A 27,906-nucleotide genomic window follows, 5' to 3' on the forward strand; every position below is an offset into this window, starting at 1 on the left:
AGCTAGCTCTATATCAATAATATACACATTTAGTCATAGAAAAAAATAATTTGATTCAAAATTGGATAGTACTTTTTATGATTGCAACAATTTAAAAATTATAATATATGTTGAAAATGACCATCTGCACCTCTATTCATTTTTATATTTGCGAAATAACATCCAAACTCACATTCTGTAGGACTGTAACATTTATGTTGTATCATTTAGGGCAGCCTGGCCAAACAGCGTTGCACAAACCAGCTTTCCACTTGGCCTCACGTTTCTGAGCGGACCCATTCCACACATTCCTGCCACAGAAAAATCTGAGTTAATCGCCAGGTATTGAAACCGAGACCTTGGCATGATTTGCTGACCTTGCTAACCAGCAGAGAATAGAGACAGCCTAAGTACAAAAGATGATCCTGTGATATAACATGGGTGTCTGGTCTGAAAGTAAATGTGCTGACAAGCACCTCAATAGTTGCCACAATTGTAGTAATAAATGTATCTGGGCAGATTAAGTTTTTCTTTTGTTTACAGCCTCAGGGAAGCTTAGTTTCTGAATAACTGTACTTCTTTTTTGCTTCAGTCTTTATGAAGTTGGAATTATTCTTATGAATGGTATAGTTTTACCTGACACTTTAATTTTGTACGACTACATGCAATTAAGTATTCTGAGTCTTGTTTGGCTGCAGCCTGTTCTAGGGAAAATGATACAGCGACCAGCAAGACTGGACAAGAAACTGGTGTCCCACCTCAAGAGCATGGCTGACCCCGATGACCCGTATGACACAATCACAGGCAGAACAATGTGCACTTATGACTTCTATGAAGGTAAGAGTCTCAGATATTGTTTTGCATCAAATCCAACTCTGTATCATTAGGGCCTGTATTTTAATGATCTCAAAAACAACCAAATATTCAAGTATTTATGACATAAAACTTATATAAACATGACCTTAAAAATAACATTTAACTTTATATAATTTTATTTAAAACATTCCTGTTCATTTTTTATAGATCATGTAATATAAAATACACTTATGAACAAATTGTGGGTATAGTACTTGCTTTTTGCAGTATTTCAAACTATCTAGCACCTATTTTTTAAATGTCTGCATGTGCTTGGAAGAAAAAATAATGAGGACATTGAAAACACCCAGCATAACAATAATACTATGTTTTTACTTCTGCAAACCACCTGTTGAAAGTATTCCAAATTAATTAACATGTCCTGTCAGTCTTCATTATCTGCAGAGCTGCACTGGATTATGAGGCACCTTTTCGATTTCCATTTCCATTGATCTATGGTTGTCATCAAGGATAGTTTTGTACCTGAAAAAGCTCCTCTCCACATCACAGAATGTCACAGGAGCACATTTGAAGGTGGTGAGGTCACTGCAGACCAGTTATGGCTGCACATATTGCACAATAACAAGGGCATTGCACAGTTCAGAACCAGCAGCTTCCAGTTGTGTGATGGCTTTTGGTACTACTGAAAAGTTGGTGTTGGTGTATGCCAAGTTTCCAGAAAAGGTATCTATAAAGACCACCTTCACAGCTATAATAGCATAGCACTCAGTTCATTGCCATCAGGCTCACAAAAGATTGTTGTTATTTTGGTGTAGTTGATGAAGTAATACTCGGCAGCATTAAGTCAACCCCCCTCCCTCCCACCCCATCCCCTTCAGGGACTCAGCATTCATTTGCTGAGAATGAGCTTGGCGACACCGAGGTACCTGAGCTGGGGACTGGTAAGTGCCGCCAGCTCTCTGTCGCCATAAGCTCTGGTCGTACTTCAGCAATCACCGTGTGGTGCAGCGGTGGAATGTTGTGTGCTTGGGAGAACGAGGGTCTTGGCTTCACCACCTGGGCTTCGAGGAAGGTTCACATCTCTATAAAAAGGCAATCCCTCAACCTCAAGATGTTCTATGTGCTGATGAGGTGAATGTTTTACCTCAACAGCCAGTCTCTAGAGAGCAACTTCTGGCGCACCTGCCGCCTCCACTTATATAATGCTTGCCCAAGTATGCAGGGCTCTGCCTGGGTCAATGGTTGTTTCCGTAGCGTCTCATGGGATCCCTATGGAATGGTCTCGTCAAACTGCTACTTCTGGTGGGACGGGTCTATCGTCAGGTAGTACCTATTCCCACTCCTCAAAGAGAGCTCGGTCGGTCAGCCCTCCCGAAAAGAAGTCTCAGAATCATAATAACAGGGCAGTAGCGTGTCATAACACTTTCAGTGTAATCAAGCAAATAGGGGGAACCTTTGAGAAGGTCTGCCCTTTCTATATTCACAAGGCATTGGAAGATATTGCTGGGTCTCTAAAAAATGTCAAAAGACTTCGTAATGGTACACTTCCAGTTGAAACTGTTAATTCAAACCAAATATCTAAGCTTCTGGGATGTGAGGCCTTAGCTCACTACCCAGCCGAGGTTGAGTTGCATAACACCCTTAACTTTAGTAAGGGTGTGGTTACTTCTGATATAATGGAGGTGGATCACATGGAGTTAAGTGAAGAATGGAAAAATATGGGCATCATGGAAGTGCTGAACTACATGAGGAGAGTCAGTGGCAAATTGGAAAAATTGGCAACATTTATTCTAATGTTTAGTACTCTGGGAATACCTGAACATATCCTTGAAGTCTGTATCCGTCTTAATGTTCACCTGTTTGTTCCTAATCCAATGGGGTGCTACAAATGTTCAAGATTTGGCCTAACACTATGGGATATAAGGGGAGGGCTATGTGTGGCAATTGTGGAGGCTCAGCTCATGAATCGGGCAATTCTTATACACTTCCTCCGAAATGTGTAAACTGCTCCGGGGATCACCAAGTGTGGAGCAGAAAGTGTGAGCTTTACAATGAGGAAAGGAAAATTCAACAGACTCATACCCTACAGTGAAGCTAAAAAAGCTTTCAAAGCTATATAACCTTCAGTTTTTGCACTAGCCCTTAAGACACCAATCACTAAGTGTGATGTCTCCACACAAACATGAACCACAGATTCACGTACAAGCACGTGCACTTGTCGGTGTACCTGTGGGGAAAACACTCAACTTGAAACAGAAGTCATTTGGAAGCTATCAGTTATGAGTTTACCATTGAAGTCACATACCACTACCCACCATCAGAAGCCAACTAAGCCATCCCTGCAACCTGAGCGACCACCACCTCCTATAAGGAAAGAAAAAGTTCCAAGTCCAGGAAAGTGGTGGTTAAACCTTCAGATTGGCGAGCTCTCTCCCTCTCTGATGGGGATTATGCTCTTGGGGATACGGACTTCCAATCAGAGGAACTGGAGAGCCAGTAACCAGCTAACATTCCCCTGACCCCCCCAGTAAATCATCTCCTTTGAGGGAGAAAGACGAGACCTTTGCTAAACAATGGCGTTGGCAGGGACTCGTGTGCCGCAGTGGTATTTAAATGGATATCACTCACATTTGGAAGAATTAACAGCTCTCGGTCCAGAAACACATCTTCAAAGTCACTGACACACCTGCGGTATGGGGTTACCACCTGTGCAGGAAGGACGATCCTACTGGAGACAGGGCTAAAGGTGGAATGACTGTTTTCATTGATGACAGATGCCACTCCTCCTGTGCCTCTTAGCATGATCTTACAAGCAATTGCTGTGAAAGTTATCACACCATTTAATATCATGGCGTGTTCTTTTTACCTTTCACCTAATGATGCTTTGGACGCAGATGCACTGGCAGACTCTTCTGGGCGCTCCCACGCCTATTCGTACTTGTGGGGGGACTTCAGTGCACACAGTGTGCTGTGGGGTCGGGTACCACTTGTTCCAGGGATCAGACGATTGAGCAACTCGTCCATTCTGAGAATATCTGCCTTCTGAACGCGGGTTAGGTGACACACTTTCCCACAGCTACAGTGTCGTCCTCAGCCATTGACCTTTGTTTTTGTTCCTCAGCTATTCCAGATTCATTTCAGTGGGAAGTGGCCACAGATTTACATTCTAGTGGCCACTTCCCAGATCGGATCTTTCTGCCGACTTGGCTGACAAGTTACCGTGCAGATGGATGATACAAAGGGCAAATTGGTTGAGGTACAGGCAACAGGCTATTTTTGAACAACAGGATTGTGCACAGGAGAAGGTGCCCACATCACTTGTGAGATCCAACGGGCTGCTGCAGAGTCCATCCCTAGGTCTAGTAACCACCTCAGACGATGACCTGTACCTTGGCGGAATGGCGACTGTTGATTGGCAATCAGAGCCAGACGGACAGCTGTGCAGAACACTGTCCAACTACAGAAAACCTTGATGCCTTCAGATCTGCGAGAGCACGTGTGAGGCGAGTGATAAAAGAATGGAAGAGGGCTTCCTTGAAGGAGTTCGTGACTTCCATTAATCGGTACACTTCCACTGCACAAGTTTGGGACTCAATACGATGGATTTCCGGCAAGGGCAGTACGCAACCCATTGCGACCTTGTCAAGTAATGATGTCATGGTAGACACGCCAGAAGACGTGGCTCAGGTTTTAGCTGAGCACTTCTTTACTGTCACTGTGTCATCCAGACAAGCTCCTGATTTTCAGGTGTTCCATTGGACTGCAGAAATGAGGAAGTGCAATTTATTCTCACATAATGAGGAAGTCTACAACATTCTGTTCTCCATGTGGGAACTGGAATCAGCTTTGTCTGCAGCCACAGACACTTCTCCAGGACCTGACGAGATCCATTTTGCCGTGCTTCATCATCTGTACCCTGAAGCAAACGGACAACTCCTACCTTGTTTCAGTCAGATCTGGTTTGATGGACAGTACCCCATGACTCGGAAGAAGGCTATATTAATTGCAGCCTGGAAACCAGGTAGAGACCATAGTGCCCCTAACAGTTACCGGAATGTAAATCTTACCAGTTGTATGGGTAAGACTCTTGAACACACGGTCCACTGCCGCCTCGTCTGGCTGCTTGAATCCCGAGGTCTCCTGAGCTGTTTCAAGTGCGGTTTCGGGTGCTACTGTTCTACCCTGAAAAACTTAATTCTACTGGGGAAAGTGATACAGGAGTCCTTCTTACATCGAAATTGTTTGGTTTGTGTGTTTTTTGGCCTTGAAAAACCATGTGACACTACTTGGAGGTACAACATCTTTCGCCAACTTCACGAATGGGGACTACGTGGATGCCTGCCACTTCTTATCCAATCCTTTCTCAACATCAGCGTTTTAGATATTGTGTTGGTGATGCCTTGTCTGACTGCTATGTTCAAGAGAATTGGGTCCCTGAAGGTAGTGTTCTCAGTGTCACATTGTTTGCCATTGGTACCAATTGCATTTCCTCTGCAGTCAGCAGCCCTGTCAAAATGATATTTGTTTGTGGATGACTTTGGAATCTTTTACTCTTCCTCTGATCTAATGACAATGAAGCAGCTACGGTTGACCGTGGCTGGAAACCTGCGCCAGGACAACTGGTTTTCAGTTCTCACTAAAGAAGATTACATGTGTCAATTTTAACCGTGCTTACGGAAGTTTTAACAAACCTGCCTCCTGCAGTTTTATAGGGCATTTGTTTGGTCATGCTTAGATTATGCCAGTGTGGTCTACAGAGTAGCCCCTACTTCCTACCTCAAGATGTTAGATGCTGTCCACGAAGAGGGCTTTCGGATATCGAGTGGAGCCTTTTGGACCAGTCCAGGTCAGAGTCTGCGAGCAGAGGCTGGTGAACCACCATTCTGGATTGGGCGACAGGTGCCAAAAATCTCAGAGTCACCTCAGTCTTGGCGTTTAGTGCAGTGGTCCGACCCACCTTTGAACAGCAGTTCAGGAATCGGCCCAGTGTGAGACAAACTTTTGGGATACGTTCTACAGACCGTTGCAGGGACCTGGATCTATCGGGCATCAAAATACACAGCCAGGGATGGAACACATTGTTGCCTCGGTGTCTTCAGAGGCCCAAAGTGATTTTAAGCTTGACGCAGTACAAGAAATCTCTTACTCCAGATTATGTTTTTACAACTTTGTTTTCATCCATTTTAAGTACGTGACACAGTTTTATCGTTGTTTATACAGACGGATCCCAGCAAGAGAATGTCCTCGGTTATTCTGCTGTTTTCCCTGATAGGGTTTTTAAAGTGTCTCTTCTGGAACAATTTACAAATTATCTTGTGGAATTATATGGCATCCCGATGGCTCTGGAGGGGGTTGACAGACATCATCGTGCAAGGTTTCTTGTCTGTTCCAACTCTCTTAATGCACTGCAAACACTTCACTCCTTACAGTGGCTTCAACCTCATGGCAATGAGGTGATCTTTTGCTGGGTAGCTGGCCCCGTCGGGATACAGGGAAACGACAAGGCTGCCAGGGGAGCGTGTCAGGATGTTACTGGCCACCAATGTCCCATCCCGTTACACACCATCATCTCGTTTTCTGACACATGCGTCCTGTGTTAGTGGGAGACTGAATGGTTGCAGGTGACAGAAAACAAACTGCTGTCGCTCAAATCGACCACAAAGGCATGACGGACCATGTCAGCCTCATCGCTGGAAGGAGGTTCTGCTTACCAGACTGCACATTGGACATAGCCTTCTCTGGCTGGAGGATCCACCAATCTGTGAAGTTTGTGGTGTGCCACTTTCAGTTCAGCATATTTTGGCAATGTGTGTCCTATGTACTGTTATTAGGGCAGCCCTCAGTCTCGATGGAGATCTGCCCACCATCCCTGGTGATACTGATTCCAGTGTTACGAGAGTGGTGACATTTTGTGAAATGTCAGGCCTCATCCCTAAATTGGTGGGGAAGGGAGGCAGACTTTAAAACATTGTAAACTGCTCCGCATGTGGGGACAGCCCTCATCCCCATCCACGAGATTAGCATGTTGACGTTTCATCAGGGCACTGATGACCATGATGTTGAGTGCCCCTCACCTCAAATCATCATCATCATCATCATCATCATCATCATCATCAAAACCCCCATTGTGCAAGAACAGACTGGGCGGGGGCAGTGTAAATACTTGTTCCTTGAATTTCTGCACCTGTAGCAGAGCTTTCACATAGCTTTTCTTGCCACAGTAAATTAATTTGTCCAGATCAGGGTAATTTGATCACATCTCTTCTGCAGCTTGTGTAACATGTGTGCAAGGCAAGTGTCATAAACCATACTGGGTTAGTGAATATGTAGCCCTTTGGTTGCTTTAGCCATGGATCATCTGTCACTAGCAGCAAAACATTCTCTGTTCACATCATCCGGCCAACATAGCTTCACAGAGTTGTCATACAAAAATTACAGTTATCGAGCTTCACATGTTAGGAGGAACATTTCTCCAGACCTGTCAACTTTTAGAACACCAACAACAAATTTTGCAACATAACATCCACCCACATTGATGATTTCACCTGTAGACACCCAGACCTTTTGGTCAACAGCACTAATTCATATTTTGTTGACACTTCCTCATAGCACACAGATGAATAGTTCTTTTCCCATGTAGATTCATCTGGAACTGGATGTGTTGTGTACTTCTCCAAGAACTGTTTGAGGTGTGGATTCTTCAGCTTCTCCAATGCAAAGTTGTAAGACTCCATTATCTCACAAAAGTTCATGGAGAATGACTGCACAGTTGAAGACGGAGCTGTCTATCCAATTAACAGCAATTGTCTGTTGTCATTTTCATAACTTCTCGCTACTGTGTTTGGTAGTATTACAGTGTCATTGCACATTAAAGTACTTTTCTCCGCTAACTTTAACTTCACACAGTTTACAAAATAATAGCCCTCCTTCCCTCCTCCCCCTCCCCCCCCCCCCCCCCCCCCCCTACCACCACCACCACCACCACCACCACCACCAGTGCTGAAGCACTTTGCACGTTGAACCAGACTCGGTTTGTATTCAGACAGAATAGTATGACCATGTGTGTGATGTTTATTACGTCAGAAGCTGCCTTTTTTGGTTTTGAGAGCATTTTGTTGACCCTGTGCAACAATGTTGGTGAACTGACTAGGGTGTTAATGCTGCTTGTATAGTAGTTCTAATAAATAAAGCTTATCACCTGTCATGTAGTCACTGAGCAACATTTTCATGTTTTTATTCCACTGTTGTTAAACGTATGATAAGGCAAACATTGGCTGAAACATGACCCTCCTGCTGAAGAAGATGTAAATATGACTTTATACGCACAATAAAAATACATTTTTTACACTACTGTATCTGGATTCATGCATAACTTGTTGCAAAATTCACCCTAAAGTTAAGGGAAAAAATATGACATGTCATTAATATACAGGCCATAGTTATCTCGTACCAAGACTTTATTTAATACAGTGTAGACTCACCAGGTTTCTGCTCAAATGAAAAAGTGCGTTTTTAAACTAGAGATACCTTTATTTAATGGAAAAATAAGGAAGAATTGTAGTAGGTCAGCATATACAGTGATTTGTATAGGAGAATTACCCACAAGTGACATTCAAGGTAGAAGTAATATGAAAGGAAGTGAGAAAAATCCACAACACTATACCAGTAGCATATGCTATTTAAAACTAAATGTAAAATAAATTTTTGTTGGAATGTATTTCTTATTTCTCAGTATCAGTATGATGATCTTGCACATAACAAAATCCAACATTCTACTGAATTATTTTCGCATAAAATGCTCATTATTGACTTTTTTCCAAATCCAGAGTCTCTTATCTGTGCAGTGTAGAATATTCCTGAAATGCTCTTTTGTTCCAAATAATTTGAATTGTGATCACAGGCTATTTGTTTGAACGGGCTTCTGTGTTGCAGGTCAAGGCAGACTGGACGGTGCCTTCTGTGACTTCACAGAAAAGGACAAGATGGACTTCCTGAGTCGAATCCATAAGGCAGGAGTTGTTAACATTGAGATGGAATCTCTCTCCTTCGCTGCCCTCACTCATCATGCTGGGATCAAGGCAGCGGTCATATGTGTCGCCCTCATGGACAGATTCAAGGGCGATCAGGTAAGTGTGGCGATTCGTTTGTGTCTGTAGATGCCTGGAATGTGGACTGACAGAAATGCCCAGACACCCACATTCACACGGGCACATTCCTATGCACACATCCACACGTGCGCAGGTGTGCATATGCAAGTGCACATTTTGTTTATCTCCACCTACATCCCCTTTAAAATGTTTGCTATATTCAGGTTTTGGTGTCCCTCTATTTTTATGCGTTACATTTCCCACCATTACCAAACTAAAAGTTCCTCAGTGCCTCAAGATTTGTTCTATCAATCTACCCATTCATTTAGTGAAGTTATTCTGTAAAACTCTTTTCTCCACAGTGCAATGCAGTACCTTTCATTAGTCACCCAATCTACTCTTACCCTTTTAATCTTGACAATTCTTCTGTAAGACTGGATGTGGAAAGCTCCTTTGTTATTCTTATTGGTACTGTTTTTCATCCACTTCTGTGCAAGATTACACTCCAAATGAATACTTTCAGCTAAGCTTTCATAGTAATATATGTTCAATGTTTTGTTTACATATTTCACTGTTTCTGAACTCCCCCACCCCCCCTCTCCCTCCCCACTGTCAGAATGTGTCTTTTACACTTTTACATTCAGGATCTGATTTCCTAGTCTAATTCCTCCATCATCACCTGATTTAATTCGACTAATCTACATTAATCTTGTTTTACTTTTGTTGATGTTCGCCCTGTGACCTCTTTTTCGAAACATTATGCATTCTATTCATTAGATCTTTGATGTCCTGTGCCATCTGTAAGAGAATTAAAATGTCACCAGGAAGCATGAATGTGTTTATTTCTTCTCCTTAACCTTAATTCATATTTAAAAAAAGTTATTAGTTTCCTTTCCTAACTGTTCTATTTGCATATTGAATAACATGGATACAACCCTACCTGTCCTTTCTGAACTGTTGCCTCCCTCCTTTGACTCTTGTAACTACAGCCTGGTTTCTGTACAAGTTGGAGATAACATTTGGCTGTCTGTATTTCGTCCTTGATTTTTCAGAATTTGAGAGTGCATTCCAGTCTCCATTGTCCAAAGTCATGTCTAAATCTACACACACACACACACACACACACACACACACACATAGGGGTGCATGATGATATCTACTCTTTTTTCATATTTAAAATATCAAAATGCAGTGTGTTCTAATGTTTTATTTTACACAGATGAAACCTTAATACCATAAGAGGGATGACTTCCTTCTGGTCAGTATGATGTTGAGGTTCGTTAAACCAAGACCAGACTAGTAGCTTTGGTACAGTGCAGGAGATGGGTGGAAATACTGCTTTTAAAATGATTGCAGAGAACATAATTAATGGCCAAATGTCATCCCTTAGTTATTTTGACTGTAATGACTAATAAGAAAACTATATGAGAGATAAATCGAAAATTTTATAAATAAATAAAAAACTATGTCTCTGGTAGTGCTTCTTCATTGAAGCAGATGCTTGTTGCTGACAGATAGAACTTTCAACAAAGAACTAAGTGAAGACTTGAAATTTGTATAATAACATTGGTAAATACGGTAGCCCTGCTCATGGCAGAAATATATTGTATATTTGAGGATGTCTTTATAGACTTGACATCTTTGAGGATGTCTGCATTTAAACTGATATCATGTACATGATAGCTGTGTACCCAGTAGAAAAATTCATGGTGGGAGAGAACCTACATCTCCGTAAACAAACTTCTAAAGAAACTGAGACTACTGCACAATAGGTGTACAATAAAACATAGGACTTTATGTAGAGAGATGTTAAGTAAAACATGTTCAGCTGTCAAAAGGGAAATGAATGAGGACTTTAATGATGTCTGTAGCAGACACAGTGTCCAGATGTTTCTGGATGACACAGGAATAGAAGCTGAGGGTAACTAAGCAATAACAGAAATGCTGAACTATGCAATCAAATATTCCTTTGCAAAGGCAGATCCGAGAGTACTAATCCACTTAAAGTTTCACACAGTTGGAAACAATAGTGATACAGAAAACAGTATGTTGTGACTCGCCGATCTTTCAAAGTGCCGCCGCACAGTTACGCGCGCCCTCTACGTGCGGCGCTGTCTGCCAGCCGTGCAGCAGCAGCGCCACCTAAGTGGCCAGCCAGCCAGCGGCCGCTACAAGTGGACTCCGTTATGATTTGACTGTTAACGGACACACGTCTTACTCTGTTTACTTGATCTGTGACTTTCATGTATTGCGTCGTCCTTCAGATATATTTGTTCAACTTGAAGTTATAACACAGTATTAGTGGCATTGCGAAACACTAAAAACACTAATAATGAACAGTGCCCTTAGGACTCGATGGAATCATTACCAATTCTATGCAGAATGTGAGGATGATTTAGCCCATCATCTGACCGTAATATACTGTAAATCCCTCAAGCAAAAAACTGTGTGCTGTGGTTGGAAGAAAGCAGAGGTCACAAAGCTATAAGAAGTGACCCACAAAACTATGAGGCAGTATCATTGCTAGTCTTCTAATCTAGAAACTTAGAACAAATTGGGATCACACATAACCAGAATGGATTCTGGAAACATCAGTTATGCAAAACTTGAGCTTTTCTTACATGACATCGTGGATGCCGTGGATCAAGGACATCAGGTGGATAGTGCTTCTTGATTTAAAAAAAGCATTTGTCTCAGTCTCACATCAATGCTCATTATTTTATAATGTAATGGAATATCAAATGATCTGCCTGGGTAGCTGAGTGCATTAAAGTACCCACTTTAGGGACACGCAGAAGCGCACTGAACCCAGATTGGATCCACCTTGCTGATTAATAGTGTCCCGGCCAGCCTGGCTGTGGTTTTTGCACATCCAGGTAGGTAAGTACTGGAGAGGTTCCCATATCCTGCCTGAGCTACACAACGTGCAATCACTTTGAAAAATGATTTCATGTTTGACCATTCAATTACAGTGGACACAGACAGAAGGGGTACGTGGATTTCTCCCCAGAGGACGAGCTGGCAGTAGCTTCAAAATGCCTCTAGGAGTGGAAACCCCTTCTTAATAACAGGCATTACATGGTTCTGGTTGCTTCTCCGTGTAAATACTATGCCAGTCCTCACTGGCTGGGTAAAGGGCATCAGAAAGGATGGAGGATGTAGAGCATCAAATCAAGTTTGTGATTGGATTGAAGATTTCTTGGAATGGAGGACAGCATGTTATCTTGGATTGAGTCTTTAACGGATGTAGAAGTAACTTAAGGATTTCCAGGGAAATTCATTGAGGCCCTTGCCATCCACATTATATATAATGAACTGGCAGACAATATTAACACTAGCCTCAGAGTTTTTGCAGGTGCAGTTACCTATTGTGAAGTCGTCTATAATCTCCAGTCAGTTATTCATAAATGAAATCCAACTGGCACAAAAAATTAAGCCAAATAACCACGAAAAGTTTCAGGCATTTGTCTATTAGGTGCTTGCAAAACACAGAATGGACAAGAGTTCCTTCAAGAAGATACTATTCCCTGATGAGGCATACTTTCTGTTGAAACGCTTTGTGAACAAGCAAAACTGAAATATTTGGTGTTCAAAATACGTGAATCTAATCTTTGGAGAAGACACTGCAGCTGCAACAAGTTACTGTGTAATATGACTTTCGGACTGAGGGCATAACTGTGATATACTACTTCAAAGATGGTGCAAATGCATTAACAGTGAATGGTGAATGCCACTGCAACATGTTGACAGGCTATATGGTGTGAATTGGGTTGTGTGACTGCTGAAGAGGTTTGGTTTCAATGAAGATGGTGCAACCTGTCCCACATCAATTGCAGCAATGGATTTGTTACGAGAGATTTCTCACGACAGTGAATTGGCTACCGAGCTCTTGTGACTTAGACACCGTTGTTTCTTTGCTTTTTTTCCACAAGTATTTAAAATCTTCTGTGCATAACAACAAACTGTGATTACTCACAGAACTATGAGGCTAAGATTAGGCATGGAGTTTCAGTATTTAAGGTGCAAGTATGCTGAAAAGTTACAGAAAATTTCATCAAAAGACTGAGACTATGTCTCCTTAGTTATGGAGGGCATTTAAGTAATATCATATTTCGTGCATAATCACAGGTAACTTACACTGAAATAAAATGTAAATTACTTAATTACATCAGTAAATTTGTATTTTCTTATGCACTCAAAATATGCTTTTTCTGTGGGACACCTTACGTATCCTACTAAAGTGACTACTACCCAGTGAAACAACCTGCAATACAGTATCATTTATTTATTGACACCAAAAGTACAAGCACTGGCAGACATTGATCCAAAGACAGTCATCCAAACAAACTCTAGTAGTAGATCCAAGATGGTTGTAGCCTAGAGTACAAGAACAGGCAGATTTTGGTGCAGCTAGTGAAGTGATGTGTGAAGCTCAGGCACGGGCCTAAGTAAGCCACCGTAGCTCAAATGAGCACCAGTTGGTGCACTGTGAGCATTGAAACATGCATTTGTGTCACTGACTCAATACAGGGAAGCGGATGCAGTTGCTGGTGCCCGATTCTGTAACACACTACGGACTAGCAGATGAGCCTCGATTACATAAAGTGGTGAGGTAGAAGATGGAAATAGTACAATGCTGTTTGCACAGTCACATGTCAACCACATGTACTTCAACTGGCAGCTGGCTGAGCAGTGGTAGCCACTGCAGGGGGGGGGGGGGGAGGGGGGGGGGGAGAGGAGGAGGAGGAGGAGGAGGAGGAGGAGGAGGAGGAGGAGATACCCAGCAATGTGGTAACATGTGGGAGTTACCTCACCTATGACTACATCAGTGAGCTGTGACAAGTATGAATCAACTGCTGTAGGTTCTTGAATGTAGCAGTTTGCAGGAGCGTGAAAAAGATGGATCACATAGGCTCGGTTGTAGAGCAGGCAGTTAGCAGATATTGGTTCATTGAAAGGATAGTGGGGAAATGCAGTATACATTTGGGGATCTGCAAAGAAGGGCTGCACAGATGGTGACAGGTTTGTGTCACTCATGTGAGAATGGTATAGAAATTCTGTAAACCTTGAACTGGCAGACACTTGAAAATAGACATCAATTATCCTGTGAAAAGCTTACTTAAAAAAGTAGCAATAATTATCATTGAGGGAGGAATCTAGAATTGTACTACAGCCCCTATGCATTGCCCCTGTATGGACTGTGAAGACAAGATTGGAGCCCCCCCCACACACACACACATTGATTTTTATGTATGTAGTTGGAAATAAAAATAAATAAATAAATGTTGTAGGTGCTGGCTCCAAAGGAAGTTCTTGATGAATGGCAGTTGCGACCACAGAAGCTGGTGACCTGCTTCATCAAGAAATACCTGACAATGAAGGGTCGACTGTCACTCGAGGGGTTTGGAGGGTCCATATGTGTGAAGAGCCCCCGCCGCTTCAAGCTAGTGCAGCAGGAGTCTGAAAATTACGACTAGTTGCTGTCAGTTGATCAGAGTCCCATCTGTGGCTGCAGCACAAAACACGTGGCGCAGGAATCTTCCTCCGCTTCTGGAATGACTCGACGGGGCTACATTCTGGATCGGAGGGGATAACATTCCGGCTGCAGCTGAATTCTTGCAGGACTGACATCAGAGAAAAAAATAAAAGTAAAAATAAAAATGCAGCATCCTTTTTGTGGATGTTTTGCTTTTTAATTCCAAAGATTTATGTTCATTCGATAGTGGCGTATTTTATTTTCTTGAAACTGGACAGAGACCAGTAACTGAAGTGTGAGCCTGAATCTTGTGGTCACATGTGCTGTTAGGCTTAGGGAAAAATGTTTGTGTTTGTTTGTAGCGGTCATCTGACTTATTTATATGCCATTGTTTAATGTACAGTGTAGACTGTAGGATAACTATAAAACTGTGAGACAAGTAAGATGTTAATGCTTTCCTTTAAAAGGCTGTGTTTCAAAACTGGGTGATTGTTTTAGACTAGTGCATAATTTCACTTTTTATACTGTTATCTGCATGGTGTACAGTAGTTCGTATATTACTGTCACCGTGTCTTCAGTGCGAGATGAGCTACAGCATTCCCACTCATTTATATGAGGAGTTTCATAAGTTGGTGTTAAATAAAGTTGTTTGTTGTTTGTCATATGTTGTTGTAAAGTAGTTTTTGCAAGCTAGATGCTTATAGGATTTACGCTTCTTGTTAAAACTGGAGAGTATTAATGTTACAATAGGTAACAAAAAAACTGTGGCTCATGAGATGTCTGTGTGTGCTCTGGTGTATGCAATTTCTCTGGATGACATTATATAAAACTGCCATATACATGCAGAGATGTACTAAATGCCTTAAATCTGCTCACTGGTGCACAATAAGCCCAGGGTCAATTGCCAGAGTGATCAAAAAATAAATCTTTGTTTTTATCAACCCCAGTTGTTCTAATGGTTTCTAATTGTACAGCATTTTTATATGTGCAAGTGCATTATTTAGAGACTGAAAAAATGTATTTATTAGATTCGTTCGAAATGTGTAAATTTTGTGTCATGGAGGGTGTAAATAGACAGTTTCAGTATTTAAACCTGTGAAGAAATAGAAAGAAAGAAATTAGTTATTTGTACTTAGTGACACGAATATACTGCTTGGTTGATAGTCCACTTGTGTCTTGAATTAATAAGCTCCTTTTTGTAAATGGCAATTACCAGAATGTATGGGAAAAAACAAATTTCTTTGAAATCTAAAGAAAATATTGTCTCCATTTATCATTTCTGTTTGTAGTTTACAGCTCTGTGTCAGAAGTAATTGAAAATATGCATATCCTAAAAAAATGTGAGTCCTGTCCTCTGATTTCATTTGCTCTCAGCTGCAGCACATATTAGGAAAAGTACCTCCATTTTCCAAACATGCTTTCTGCTACTCTAGAGATGTATCAGTTAAATTACTGCCCATAAAACAGCTTAAGACCATGTTTGAGAATCTTGTGGACACAATTTTCAATTTTGTCACTATTCTGACATTTTGGGACTATTAGTAGGTACTCAGATACGAACAGATAAAACTAGTTGCGATAGTGGTGAACACGTGAAATAAGAAACACGACCTCCAAGTATTACTTAGGTTGGTGTTTACCTATAGAAAAATATGATTTTATTTTGTTCCACCTAAGTACAGATGTGCATAGGTGTTGTCAGATTCCAATTTTGTTTACTTTAAGAGAATATCACCAATTTGACCTCATATTTTAGAGAGAAAAAAAGCACACTTGCAAGGTATCAGCCTATCGCTCGATTCCACATGAAAATTAGGCCCTTAATTTGTATAGCACTCAGTTACGACCTGACTGTGCAGCTTTTAAAGATTCATGCGCACCCGTTGTTTCACACTCATTCGGTCTCACTGCAACCATACAATGCCCAAGAGTGAAGTACTACACAGTGGACTGACAGCAAGACTCACACTTTAGCACTCTGAACAAAGCACACATCAATGTCGCAACGGTATTTCATTGGATGTTGAAAGTGCTCTGATTGGTCACTGTGCAACTGCTTCCATACCAAACCTACTGAAAGACCTGCACAATACTGGTGCACATAACTACCTGTAAAGCAGAGACTACATTTGAAGAAACTTGTTACGCTGGTCATAGTTAACATCAATGCAGAGTTGTTGGTAAACCTACGGACAAAATCTTCAATATGCGAAAGCTACATACATCCAGTGGGTGAAAATATCTTGTTCCACACAGTGGTAATGTCAGTACAGAAACTGCAGTATCTTTAGTTCAGTGCTCTTAATTCATTGCTGTACTACTGTAATTTGTTCATTGCCATTATGAATGCAAACCTCTTAACTCACTCCACTGTACAGTACTTGAGCATTAAGTAGCTGCAGGTCAGCTGCTTACAATCGAAATTATGGCCCAAATTTTTCCATGGGCCTGATTGCTGGGGCAGATATCTTGCAGGTGTGTTTTCTTTCTTGCCAAAATATGAGGCAAAGTTGCTGTTGTTCCCTTGTAAGCAGAGGAAAATCATGGCATTTATTTGATTCAACCAGACTTTGACTTATGATTAAGTGGAATTATTGTTTTATGAAAGTAACAAAACTACAGTCACCTGAGCACAATGTATTTTGCTGTCAATTTCTCTTCAGCTGCCCCAGTGATACTGATTAAATTATATTGTCTGATACCCCTCACCCCTTTTAAAAAATTGTTTCATTATGTCATTACGTTCATGTTCATAGTCTATTGATCCACTGGTTTCATTGTTCCAGCAACAGTAAAGAACATTTCACCTCCACACTTGATTCCACATTGCAAACCAAGAGTCAAAAGAATCTGGCCCCATTTCAAAAATGTTGTATTGCTCAGTGTAATCTATTATTTATCATGGGGGCATCTAAAGATAGCACAAAAATTATAAAAATGAGAACTGAAAGAGGAAAGTATAGTTTTGTAAATGCCATTATTTAAATTACATCCAAACATAAGATTAGCAAGTTTACAGCTTTGATTACATTTGTTATTTTTTGTGATCAAGAATAGCTATTACTAATATTATAAAATGTATACATGCTTTCGACTAAGAGCCTGTCTGTGATCCAAAACAAAGGAATTTTTTGCAGTTGGGTTTTTTAATTTGCTACACATAATATGAAATAAAAGTTGAGTTGAATGTGATATATTTCTTACAGTATAATACAGAATTCACAAGAATCTGATGTCCATATGGAATAGCTTTGCATTGAGGAATATCCCCAGCCAAAACTTCCGAGGGACCATGTTTCATGTGTCACATATCATTTGTAATATGTCTTTCACGAAATAGTTTTTATTGAAAGTGAATGTGAACTTACATGAAAGATGCATGTAATTTTCAGCATTATTTTTAAAGAAATACGTCCATATAACGCTTGTAATTTAATATATACTTTCTCCTTTTGGGTCCATGTCTTTCAACTATATGGCTGTTGGATTTTCTTCTGTGGAAGGTACACAGGGTCTGGAATTCAGGCATGTTATATTATCAATCATATCTGCAGTAGAAAATCACAAACTTAGATGATGAGAACTAATTATTGTGTATAAGCCTAACAGACAAATGTGGGTGATAAGAAGTCTTCCTGGTTTTACATTACAGAAAAGCTTTTGAAAGCACGGAATATTTGATTCCAAATGTGTCTGCTTTCGGGGCTGGTAAACTGTTTTCATTCCAGTCATTAAGAGAGAGAGAGCTAATCCTTCACTTAACATGCTATATTGCCTTGCCTTGCAGTGAAATACTACTTACATTGGTAATGGAAAAATTATGTTCCAACTCTTTGCCCTTTCTAACTACATAAAGTCTGTTACTCGGTGAACATTTTACAGTGTTCAATTTCATGATCACCATTGGCAAAATTTTTGCTCCATAAAACCTTTTCCCCATGACACTTCCTTGGATCTATGTACACTTGATTTCCATTCACTGTTTCTTATTCATTTATGTTTACCATTTTTTGTGGTTTCTGTTGTAATTCATTTTACCTGCCTATTTCTGACAATAGTTTATGCACTGTGTGAAACAGGAAGGGGAAGTAGAAAATTAAATGAGGGTGGGAACACGTCTTACCTTATACAAGGATGATTACATGAATTAAATATTCATATGAAGTTTATGCTTGTGTGATAAAACTTGTTCACAGTTTCGTAAATTGTTCCACGTGAAAGCGAGTCAAACAATAGTAATACGAATCGGAGGAGTTGGTTAGTTAATTCAGTCACAAGAAAGATTAATTTTAATTTCTCCAGAGTAATGAATCTTTCTGCACATTAAAACGTAGCCCATGATGCAAAATTCTTAAATTTGGATAGGATATTTTCTCAGGTGATAGGACTAGTGATTCATTACATCCACTTCCAGTTTTGCTTGGTGTACATAAAATTTTCAAATGCAGAGGGGGAAAGCCCTGAACAGCACAACCCAAGTATACCAAAAACTGTTCATCCTACTTGCCCTCATGCAGATGTGCATTAGAGACCCAAAGTTCACAGAACTATTCACTCAGCAGTGAGCACATATTGGAAATAAATTTGGATGAAAAACATTAAATTCTTACGAGAAAACACATTTTCCCAGGAAGAAGTAGGCAACGAAATTATGCAGTGTTTTTCATCACTCCTTTGGAAATAATTTACATAGAGCAATTTAAAAGTGATGTTGGTGATTTGTCAGTATGTATTTATATTTTAACATAGGAAGTAGAACTAGTGACGAGCTGAATTCTGTGAATTTCACACCACTTTGTCATCCTATCTCCCTCCTTAATCCATTTATTGTGGCTGTAGAAAATACATACTGATAAGCTCATTTATTTGGGTGAAATGGAGTCCATGTTGGGACAGTTGTGGTTTGTGCATGTGGAATGTGGCCAGCTGTTTTGTTTAGAGCTGTTACTATATCAGGTTTGGTGGGTATGGATTTAAAAGGAACTGGTGATAAATTTCTTTAAAGGTGCACAGGTAGGCTGCTGAAAATTACACTAACTTCACACTGTTTTTTCTACATGGAGCTGAACACTGAGAGGAGATTCTTGGCAGTGAGGGAGCAAGCAGAAGCATAAAATGAAATCTCTGACACAGAAACAAATGATAAAAGCTTTTGCATCCATGTTCCAACATTCTATGAACTAACTTCCACAAAGCTATGATGACTTATAACATATTCCATATTTTTTGTAATCCAACAGACGGTAAAATGTGGCTACAGAAGTTTTCTGATTTGTTTGTCATAAGAAAGGGTATGTTTCTTGACAAATTAGTTTGGTCTCTTCAGCGTATTCCTGATGTGAATAATTGCTTGTGTTGTGCTAAGTTCTCAGCAGTATCCAATAAAGATTAAATCCGAAGGAGAAATGGAGGGTAATCTCTCTGTAAATTAGGTAATTACAACTTTGGACAGTTGATGTTAAGCATGAAGTATTACAACCTGAGATGGGAATACATATGTTTCAAAAGACTTGGGTTCGTTATACATGTATTCCCCTTAGTGACAGTCAGAACATACTCTCAATGAAACAGTACTGGATTATTGTGAGGATCCAAATACAAAGTAAATAAATTTCCACTCTGTAACATATCTTTAGGAGGAAAAAATAACAAATCAATGATTTTTAAAATGAAGAGCCTATTTTAGTAATTACAAAGGCCAAATGTTGATTGAAACTCTGATAAGTATTTCTTAAAACACACAGTAAATTAAATTGTCTTTTCAGTCCAAAAAATACCAATGGAAGCAGCTTTTGATGTAATATTTCTCTGTGTGGAAGTACATTTGTATGGGCATAATTTAAAAAGAAGACATTTATAGACAACGACATATCTACTAGACACTTTAGTATGAGAGCTGATTGTATGATACTAGAGTATATGATTTTTGTACCCAACATACACTTTTGTTAGCACACATAGGTTTTTTGTGTCTCTAAGAAAAAAAAGTATTAATGGCTATTTAAAAATAGTGCAGGCTGCCTTAAATTTAATAAGCAGGCAATTAAAGGAGTAAAATGTGAGCATAACAGTTCTGTTGGAGCATACTGACTACATTGGTTTCAGGTGTGAAATAAAGAGATTATGCTTTGGAGCTGTGACATTGCACAGGTAGTAAATAGGATTAAAAGGCAGAGTTCATTAATGGAAACTCAACCGAAAGTCATGAGAGTACTCATTCAGCCACATATAAGTGCATGATCATAGAGGAGACTTAAATTCAAAAACTCTGTGGATGATTCTTAAAAAATATTGCCAGCTTCAATTTGTTTTGAGTTAACAGGTAGAGAAATGTGGAGATCCAAATTCTGCACGATGCTATGCAACTTGTGCTGTTTTTGAACACTGCCATTGTTGGATTTTCAAGACTTTAAAGAAACTGGAAGAGAAAAACTTTTGCTGTCACTTATGAGCAAACTGACAATAAGAATTTTGTAATATCCCAATACTCCAGCAACTATACAGTGCCCAATCCTTTTGTCTCAGAACCGCACAACCGAGACAATGAGGACATGGAAAAACTACAGTCATAACTTGATTAAATCTATGATACATCGCATGTACGGTCCGTGCATACTTCACGATGCAATAATCTTCTGGAGGAGAAAACTCACTGAAATCTCTTCTGATGCCATTTACTACTTTAACTGAGAGCTGATTAGCATTAATCTCAGCGTGGCAATAACCACACACTGTCACCCAGTTTATTCAAATTTATGTTTCATGTATTGTCACTCTGCTTTTTCTACTTTATCACTTAACTGCAAACATCATGAGTTTTGAGCAATTAGTGTCAAATGCACCTGACTGTATGCCACATACATTTTGAGGCATAATGTTTCATCTTGAGGTATGTATTTTGCATATTCTGATCTTCTGGCTGTTGTCGTGATATCGTTGCAGTTTGAAGGGGAACTTGGAACTACTTAATGTGAGGAAATGAAATGAACACTGCACGTTTTAACATTTCACACCAATTGTGATGTTAATACTTTGTTTTCTCTTGCTAAGTGGTCACATTTATGTAATTGCAGTAGTTGTGTAGTAGTGGAAAAGTGATTACAATGGCACCTCAGTTTATTCAGACTATAATTTATCATAAATCCATGTAATCTGAATAAACTGGAATAACTTGGACAAAATGTGACCATATATTAAAAAATGTGTGTACAATCATTTTTTTACAGCATGATCATGTAGGCTATTCAGCAGTATTAGTGTGACCAAAGTTGCCATTCCAAACAGAATGTTATTGTGTCCAGCCATGTCTTCACAGTGAGTGCCAACTTCATCAACTACTCCATAATCACTATTGTCTTTGTCAGCAGAGGAACAAGTGGGGTAATTTCATAATCAGAAATCATCATTTTGATACATAAATCTTCAATTTATTCTCACTTATTCTGTCAAAACCCTACCGCTGAATTTCCAGTGCCAAATTCAATTGCAACATTTTCCAACAATTCTCATTTATCGATCTTATGCAGTGCATCAAACTTTTTTTGTTCATGGACACAGCCACCTTCTTTCTCTCTGATGACATTTTAAACTCGTAACTAATGAGGTCGTTACAATGCTGTATAACACTATGTTAGCTGACACACTTGTACAATATTGTCTTACATATTGACTTCAGGTCTAAACTTACGAACAACTAACTCCATTTTATTTTCTGTATTTCTTGTTCTCTATTTTTGCAGTAAAGCATCCTCTAATGCAGGTAATCGAGCACCTGATTTTCTCCTGCCTGTTTCTAGATTTATCACTGGATAGCTGGCACATCAGACACATGTGACACTCAATTTTCTCTCATATTTGTATAATACCCGACATCAGTAGCTATTTCATTTGTGCTTTCCTATACTTACTATCTTGTAACTCCTCTTCTCTCACAGCTATTCTTTAAATTCTCACATACTGTTACTGAGTCTTCTGTTACTCTTGCCTGTTAAAAGCATAGTTAAAGATGAAAACGCAATATACTTCCTAAATGTGCTACTTCAATTTAATTAAGCTGTAAGCTGCTTATGTGTGGTAGAAACTATCCCATGAGTTAAATTAGAGCAGAACATTCACATCACGATTGGTGTATGTTTCTTGACGCTATAATTACCTTCTGTACTTTAGATAAGTGCTGATACATAGTGCCCAAAAATACATCATATCTGGCTGTTCACAACATAAGGAGAGTCTTGTACCAAACATCGTCATTGTACGTTGGCTGGTGATGTGACTCACTTGGCATCAGGATGTAAACTGAGATGTTACATGAACAAAACAGATACATTGACAAAGAATACATGAAGTGCTGTCAGTAAAAAACAATTCCATCTCACTATAGGCCACACATTAGGCACATCTTTTGTGCTTATTGCATTTTGTAAGTTCCTGAACGCAATTCCCTTGTCTATTTTTGACTTATAAAATAGAAACTTTTTTACTCAGAATAGTTATTTTTAATTTGTGTTCTTTCTCTCTCTTTCACAGTGTTACTAGTTTAAATCTTATTTGCCTTTTTTCTATCAAGATTGAATACTTCGCAGTGGCCTGCGACACCATACAAGATTTCCTTTTGAGACTACGGTAGCTTATCTGGAGTTTAACAGTGTCAACAGTTCTTTTGCCACTGTCAAGAGATCTCTTCCTTTCATAGGCAATGTTCAAAATAATGAGTACTAGAGCCTGTACAATGTTATAGCTTGTGCCTGCTGTGTGTTATCAGATTACACTATAGTCCCTTGGCTCCAACTTGAGACTTTCACTGGCAAAGGTCCTTGAAAGGTTACTCTGTACTTGATTAAGAAACTTATTCACTTTCATAGCATAAAACTGGCAGCAGAGTTAGTTAAAATTTGGCATATGAACAATTATTGTCTTCTAGAGTGTAGTTGTATGTGTAATTTTCATGATCTTTTTCCATATCGTGTGAATTTTTCATCCAGTAGTAGAGTGCAGCAAATGCCATTGCAGCCGCTTTCTCAAAAGATTAAAGAAAAAGTGCTGTTATATTTCAGTGCAAATATGAACTTGAGTATATACATTCCGTCGAAAGTGATTGACAGAAACAACTCAAATGCTTCTGGTCATATAAATTTGTGGCTTATCATAGTGTAGCAGACTTTCATTTGAGAAAATATATATGCAGTAATAAAATATTACAATTTTAGATATAAGTATTTCATCCGATAACTTGTAGCTGTTGAATCCATAATGAAGTCTAAAAGTCACAAGATGTCTTCAAATTCATGTTGTAAAAATAATATGATATTTACCTTTTCTTTTTAGACAAGTGCAATTTCATATTTTGTTCTGGATTCTTCTGTTACCTAAAGAAGTCATGAAGAAACATTTGTTATAAAGATTAAAATTTTAATAGGTGAGAGCTGTGAGTAGTTATTTGACCACGTTAAGTTTGAAATGTTGTGTATATAACAATTTAACAGAAAAATTTTCATGTAAAATAGAGACATTGGCCACAACAAAGAATTGTGAGATATGCCCGAAATGTAGAAATTGTTGGTAGTATTAGTATTGTTCCTTTGTATAGAGTGAGTGTTGGCATAGTGAAAGTAAATTTAATGTAGAATAATTTTTTTTTGAATATTTCTGTAAAGTTTTTCTTGGCTGTCCATTTGTATGACAAGTACTCACGGCAAATGGAAAAACTGCTGGAGGAAGCAGCAACATCACAGTTCTTACAGCTCGCAATTTTCATGTAATAAAGCCAAAGGATGTTTGTCCTTTCTAATTTTCACATAAATAATTCTGTTTTCATGAAAGTTATTGAAAGTATACTAAGCAGACATAATTTTTTGTTTCTGTGACTTTGTAAAGAACTCTAGGGTGTACAAATTTACTTTATTTTCTTACATTTCATTTCACCATCACATTTTAATTACACTGTTTGAAATATTTGAAATGATGACACTATGTAGGTATTTGTAGAGTATTGCCTCTGTAATTACAGCTGTGTACCTATAATTTAATACTGTCAGACACGCAAATACATCTTTGTGTGATAGTGCTGTTGTGGATTGTGATGTGTAAGTGTGGCTCAAATGTTATTTTTTGTGAGAAGAAAATCCTTTGAATTTGTCCTTTTCAAAAGTTGAACAGGATTACAGTTGATATAACATCTGAGAATTATGCATTTAATTGTTGATATTGACTGATGTCCTAATGACAGAAGGAATCACCACATTTACACATTGTAGTTGGAAATTTGAAGTTTTCGGTAGTGATCTTTACTCATCTTCAACATATTACAAAACTATGTGAGAAAGATGTACATATATTATATACATTGTATACAAGATAACGAAAATAAATAATGAAGAAGTGATCAGCTTCCTGTTATTTGTTTTATTTACAAATGACCCATATGGTACTTTTCCTTTCACAAAATAACAAAAAAGAAAATGGCAGTTGCTTTTAACACAGTAGTGTTTCAGTATCCATCATCCTATGGGAGATAATATGCCCTTTACATCCTCCAATCTTTGAGCTAACTCACACAGCCAGTTATAATGGGACCTACAGTTTAATGTTGTCATCAAGCCATGGGTTAAAGCTGGAACAGATGTAAATTTGTGTGCTTACAGTGGAATTCACTGCATACTTTTAAATGTTAATTGCTGACTCTGCTTACAAAATCTGTAATTTTTCTGATCTTTCATTTTACAGTGCAGGAATTCAGTCTGTTATTAAGAGAAGTTTAATGTCTTATTGGTATGCTGCATCATTTTAACTGTCAATGATGACTTTAGGTTGCTCTGAATTGAAGTTCTTCTGCGCATTTACAAAACTACATAGAGGGAAAAAAGGTTAAAAAAAAAAGAGATAAAAATGTTCCAGTGAATATTCATGTATAAAACAATCAAAAACTTTCAGAGATGCTGGAGAGAAACGAATGTGTTAATTTCAAACGTGATCTTGAAATGTCTGGGTTGAAAGTTATAAGTGAAAATTTCAGCTTTATCATGGACACCATTTTTCAAACATTTTATTTATTTGCTTGACTTGCATTCTGAACATGGTGTTAAATTCACAACAGCTATTGAAACTGGCTTTCCTCAGCTTCTATACAGGCAGGATACTATGACACAAAGTAGTGTAAAATATTTTCTCTAAACAGTGTTGCAAACCGTCAATGTATTTAAGAATAACATGATAAAAAGTTGCTGTATGTGTATGTATTTGTGAATAACCAGTCTTATCTATACCTGCACCCATTACTTTGTTTAGATTTCTGTTAGCCATTAGGTGCACAACTTGAAGAGGCTTATGCCATTGCTAAATAGGCCACTAGAATGAATTTATCACTTGTCGTTCAAATTTTTTTTTATTATGTTGCTGAATTATGGGTGCAGTTTATCATCAGAATATATGCCAAACAAAAGTACAGAGTTATAAGCACAAGCGTAATTGGCAAAAGTCATAAAGAGTAAATATACAAAAGGTATTATAAAGAACATTCCAAAAGTAGAGGTAGCAAAAAGAAAAGTTGTCATAGAGAGTGCGGGGTCAGATGTGTCAGTCCTCAGCATCAGCACTCAGTTGCTGGAGAGACAGTGTTACCAAACTTAAATTCCAGCATCTCAGAGTAGCACTTGCAACCTACGTCCTCAATTATTTGCTAGACGTATTCCAATCTCTGTCTTCCTCTACAGTTTTTGCCCTCTACAGCTCCCTCTAGTACCATGGAAGTCATTCCCTCATGTCTTAGCAGATGTCCTATCATCCTGTCCCTTCTCCTTATCAGTGTTTTCCACATATTCCTTTCCTCTCCGATTCTGCGTAGAACCTCCTCATTCCTTACCTTATAAGTCCACCTAATTTTCAACATTTGTCTATATCACCACATCTCAAATGCTTCGATTCTCTTCTGTTCCGGTTTTCCCACAGTCCATGTTTCACTACCATACAATGCTGTACTCCAGATGTACATCCTCAGAAATTTCTTCCTCAAATTAAGGCCGGTATTTGATATTAGTAGACTTCTCTTGGCCAGAAATGCCTTTTTTGCCATAGCGAGTCTGCTTTTGGTGTCCTGCTTGCTCCGTCCGTCATTGGTTATTTTACTGCCTAGGTAGCAGAATTCCTAAACTTCATTGACTTCGTGACCATCAATCCTGATGTTAAGTTTCTCGCTGTTCTCATTTCTACTACTTCTCATTACCTTCGTCTTTCTCCAATTTACTCTCAAACCATACTGTGTACCCATTAGACTGTTCATTCCATTCAGCAGATCATTTAATTCTTGTTCACTTTCACTCAGGATAGCAATGTCATCAGCGAATCGTATCATTGATATCCTTTCACCTTGTATTTTAATTCCACTCCTGAACCTTTCTTTAATTTCCATCATTGCTTCCTCGATGTACAGATTGAAGGGTAGGGGCGAAAGGTTACAGCCTTGTCTTACACCCTTCTTAATACGAGCACTTCGTTCTTGATCGTCCACTCTTATTATTCCCTCTTGGTTGTTGTACATATTGTATATGACCCGTCTCTCCCTATAGCTTACCCCTACTTTTTTCAGAATCTTGAACAGCTTGCACCATTTTATATTGTCGAACGCTTTTTCCAGGTCGACAAATCCTATGAAAGTGTCTTGATTTTTCTTTGGCCTTGCTTCCATTAATAGCCGTAACGTCAGAATTGCCTCTCTCGTCCCTTTACTTTTCCTAAAGCCAAACTGATCGTCACCTAGCACATTCTCAATTTTCTTTTCCATTCTTCTGTATATTATTCTTGTAAGCAGCTTCGATGCATGAGCTGTTAAGCTGATTGTGCGATAATTCTCGCACTTGTCAGCTCTTGCCGTCTTCAGAATTGTGTGGATGATGCTTTTCCGAAAGTCAGATGGTATATCGCCAGACTGTACTGGTACAGTGGCATTATTTGTGCCCACAGAAATAAATGAACAACTTGATAGTGAAATAAAAATAGGATCAGAATCTCAGTTGTGAATCTAAATATACGAGTGTAATTTATAAAGTCCTGCACAGTGTGAGGAAATAATTTATTTTACAAAATACCTTTACAGTCATTCGACGTTATCTCCATTCTTGCTTATGACAGCTTTCTAACATTTTGGAAATTTCTCTATTCTAGATAGGAACCTTCGTTGTTGAACTATCTGATTACTTGGGTCATCTCACTGGAAACTTCATCAACTGTTTCTTTCTGCAGAGTTGTTCCTTCAATTTGGGAAACACATCTAAGCCTGGCGGACTCATATCAGCACTGTATGATGGGTGGGGAAGTATTTACCATCCCTATTTGTTGAGAATTTCTGTCACTGGTAGGGCAGTTGCATTCTTGTACTATTGTGCAAAATGAGGGCACCAGCTGTAAGCCTGTGAGGCCTTCCTTGATGAATTTTCTGGTGTGAAATATTTTGCAGAAACGAGTTGTAGCTTGTGCCTGTTCCAGACTCTACTGAGGTATTCTATTTGTAGTTATGACTCCATTCATGTAATATGCAAAGATCGTTGTCAGTTTCAG

The 27,906-nt window shown here is 39.0% G+C and overlaps 1 protein-coding gene across 3 annotated transcripts in view; it reads left to right on the forward strand.

Annotated features, from left to right (window-relative positions):
- Nucleotides 1-24,739, forward strand: part of LOC124552713 (uridine phosphorylase 1) — a 444,709-nt gene extending 419,970 nt beyond the window's left edge. For all 3 annotated transcript variants that reach the window (XM_047127056.1, XM_047127054.1, XM_047127055.1), the window contains exons 5-7: nt 678-816; nt 8,728-8,921; nt 14,174-24,739. In XM_047127056.1, the coding sequence (XP_046983012.1) occupies nt 678-816; nt 8,728-8,921; nt 14,174-14,359 (519 nt within the window). In that variant the 3' untranslated portion in view covers nt 14,360-24,739. The remainder of the gene's footprint in view (nt 1-677; nt 817-8,727; nt 8,922-14,173) is intronic.
- The last annotated feature ends 3,167 nt before the right edge of the window (nt 24,740-27,906 follow it).

Source organism: Schistocerca americana, chromosome 10, assembly GCF_021461395.2.
Source record: "Schistocerca americana isolate TAMUIC-IGC-003095 chromosome 10, iqSchAmer2.1, whole genome shotgun sequence".
Lineage (NCBI taxonomy): Eukaryota > Metazoa > Arthropoda > Insecta > Orthoptera > Acrididae > Schistocerca > Schistocerca americana.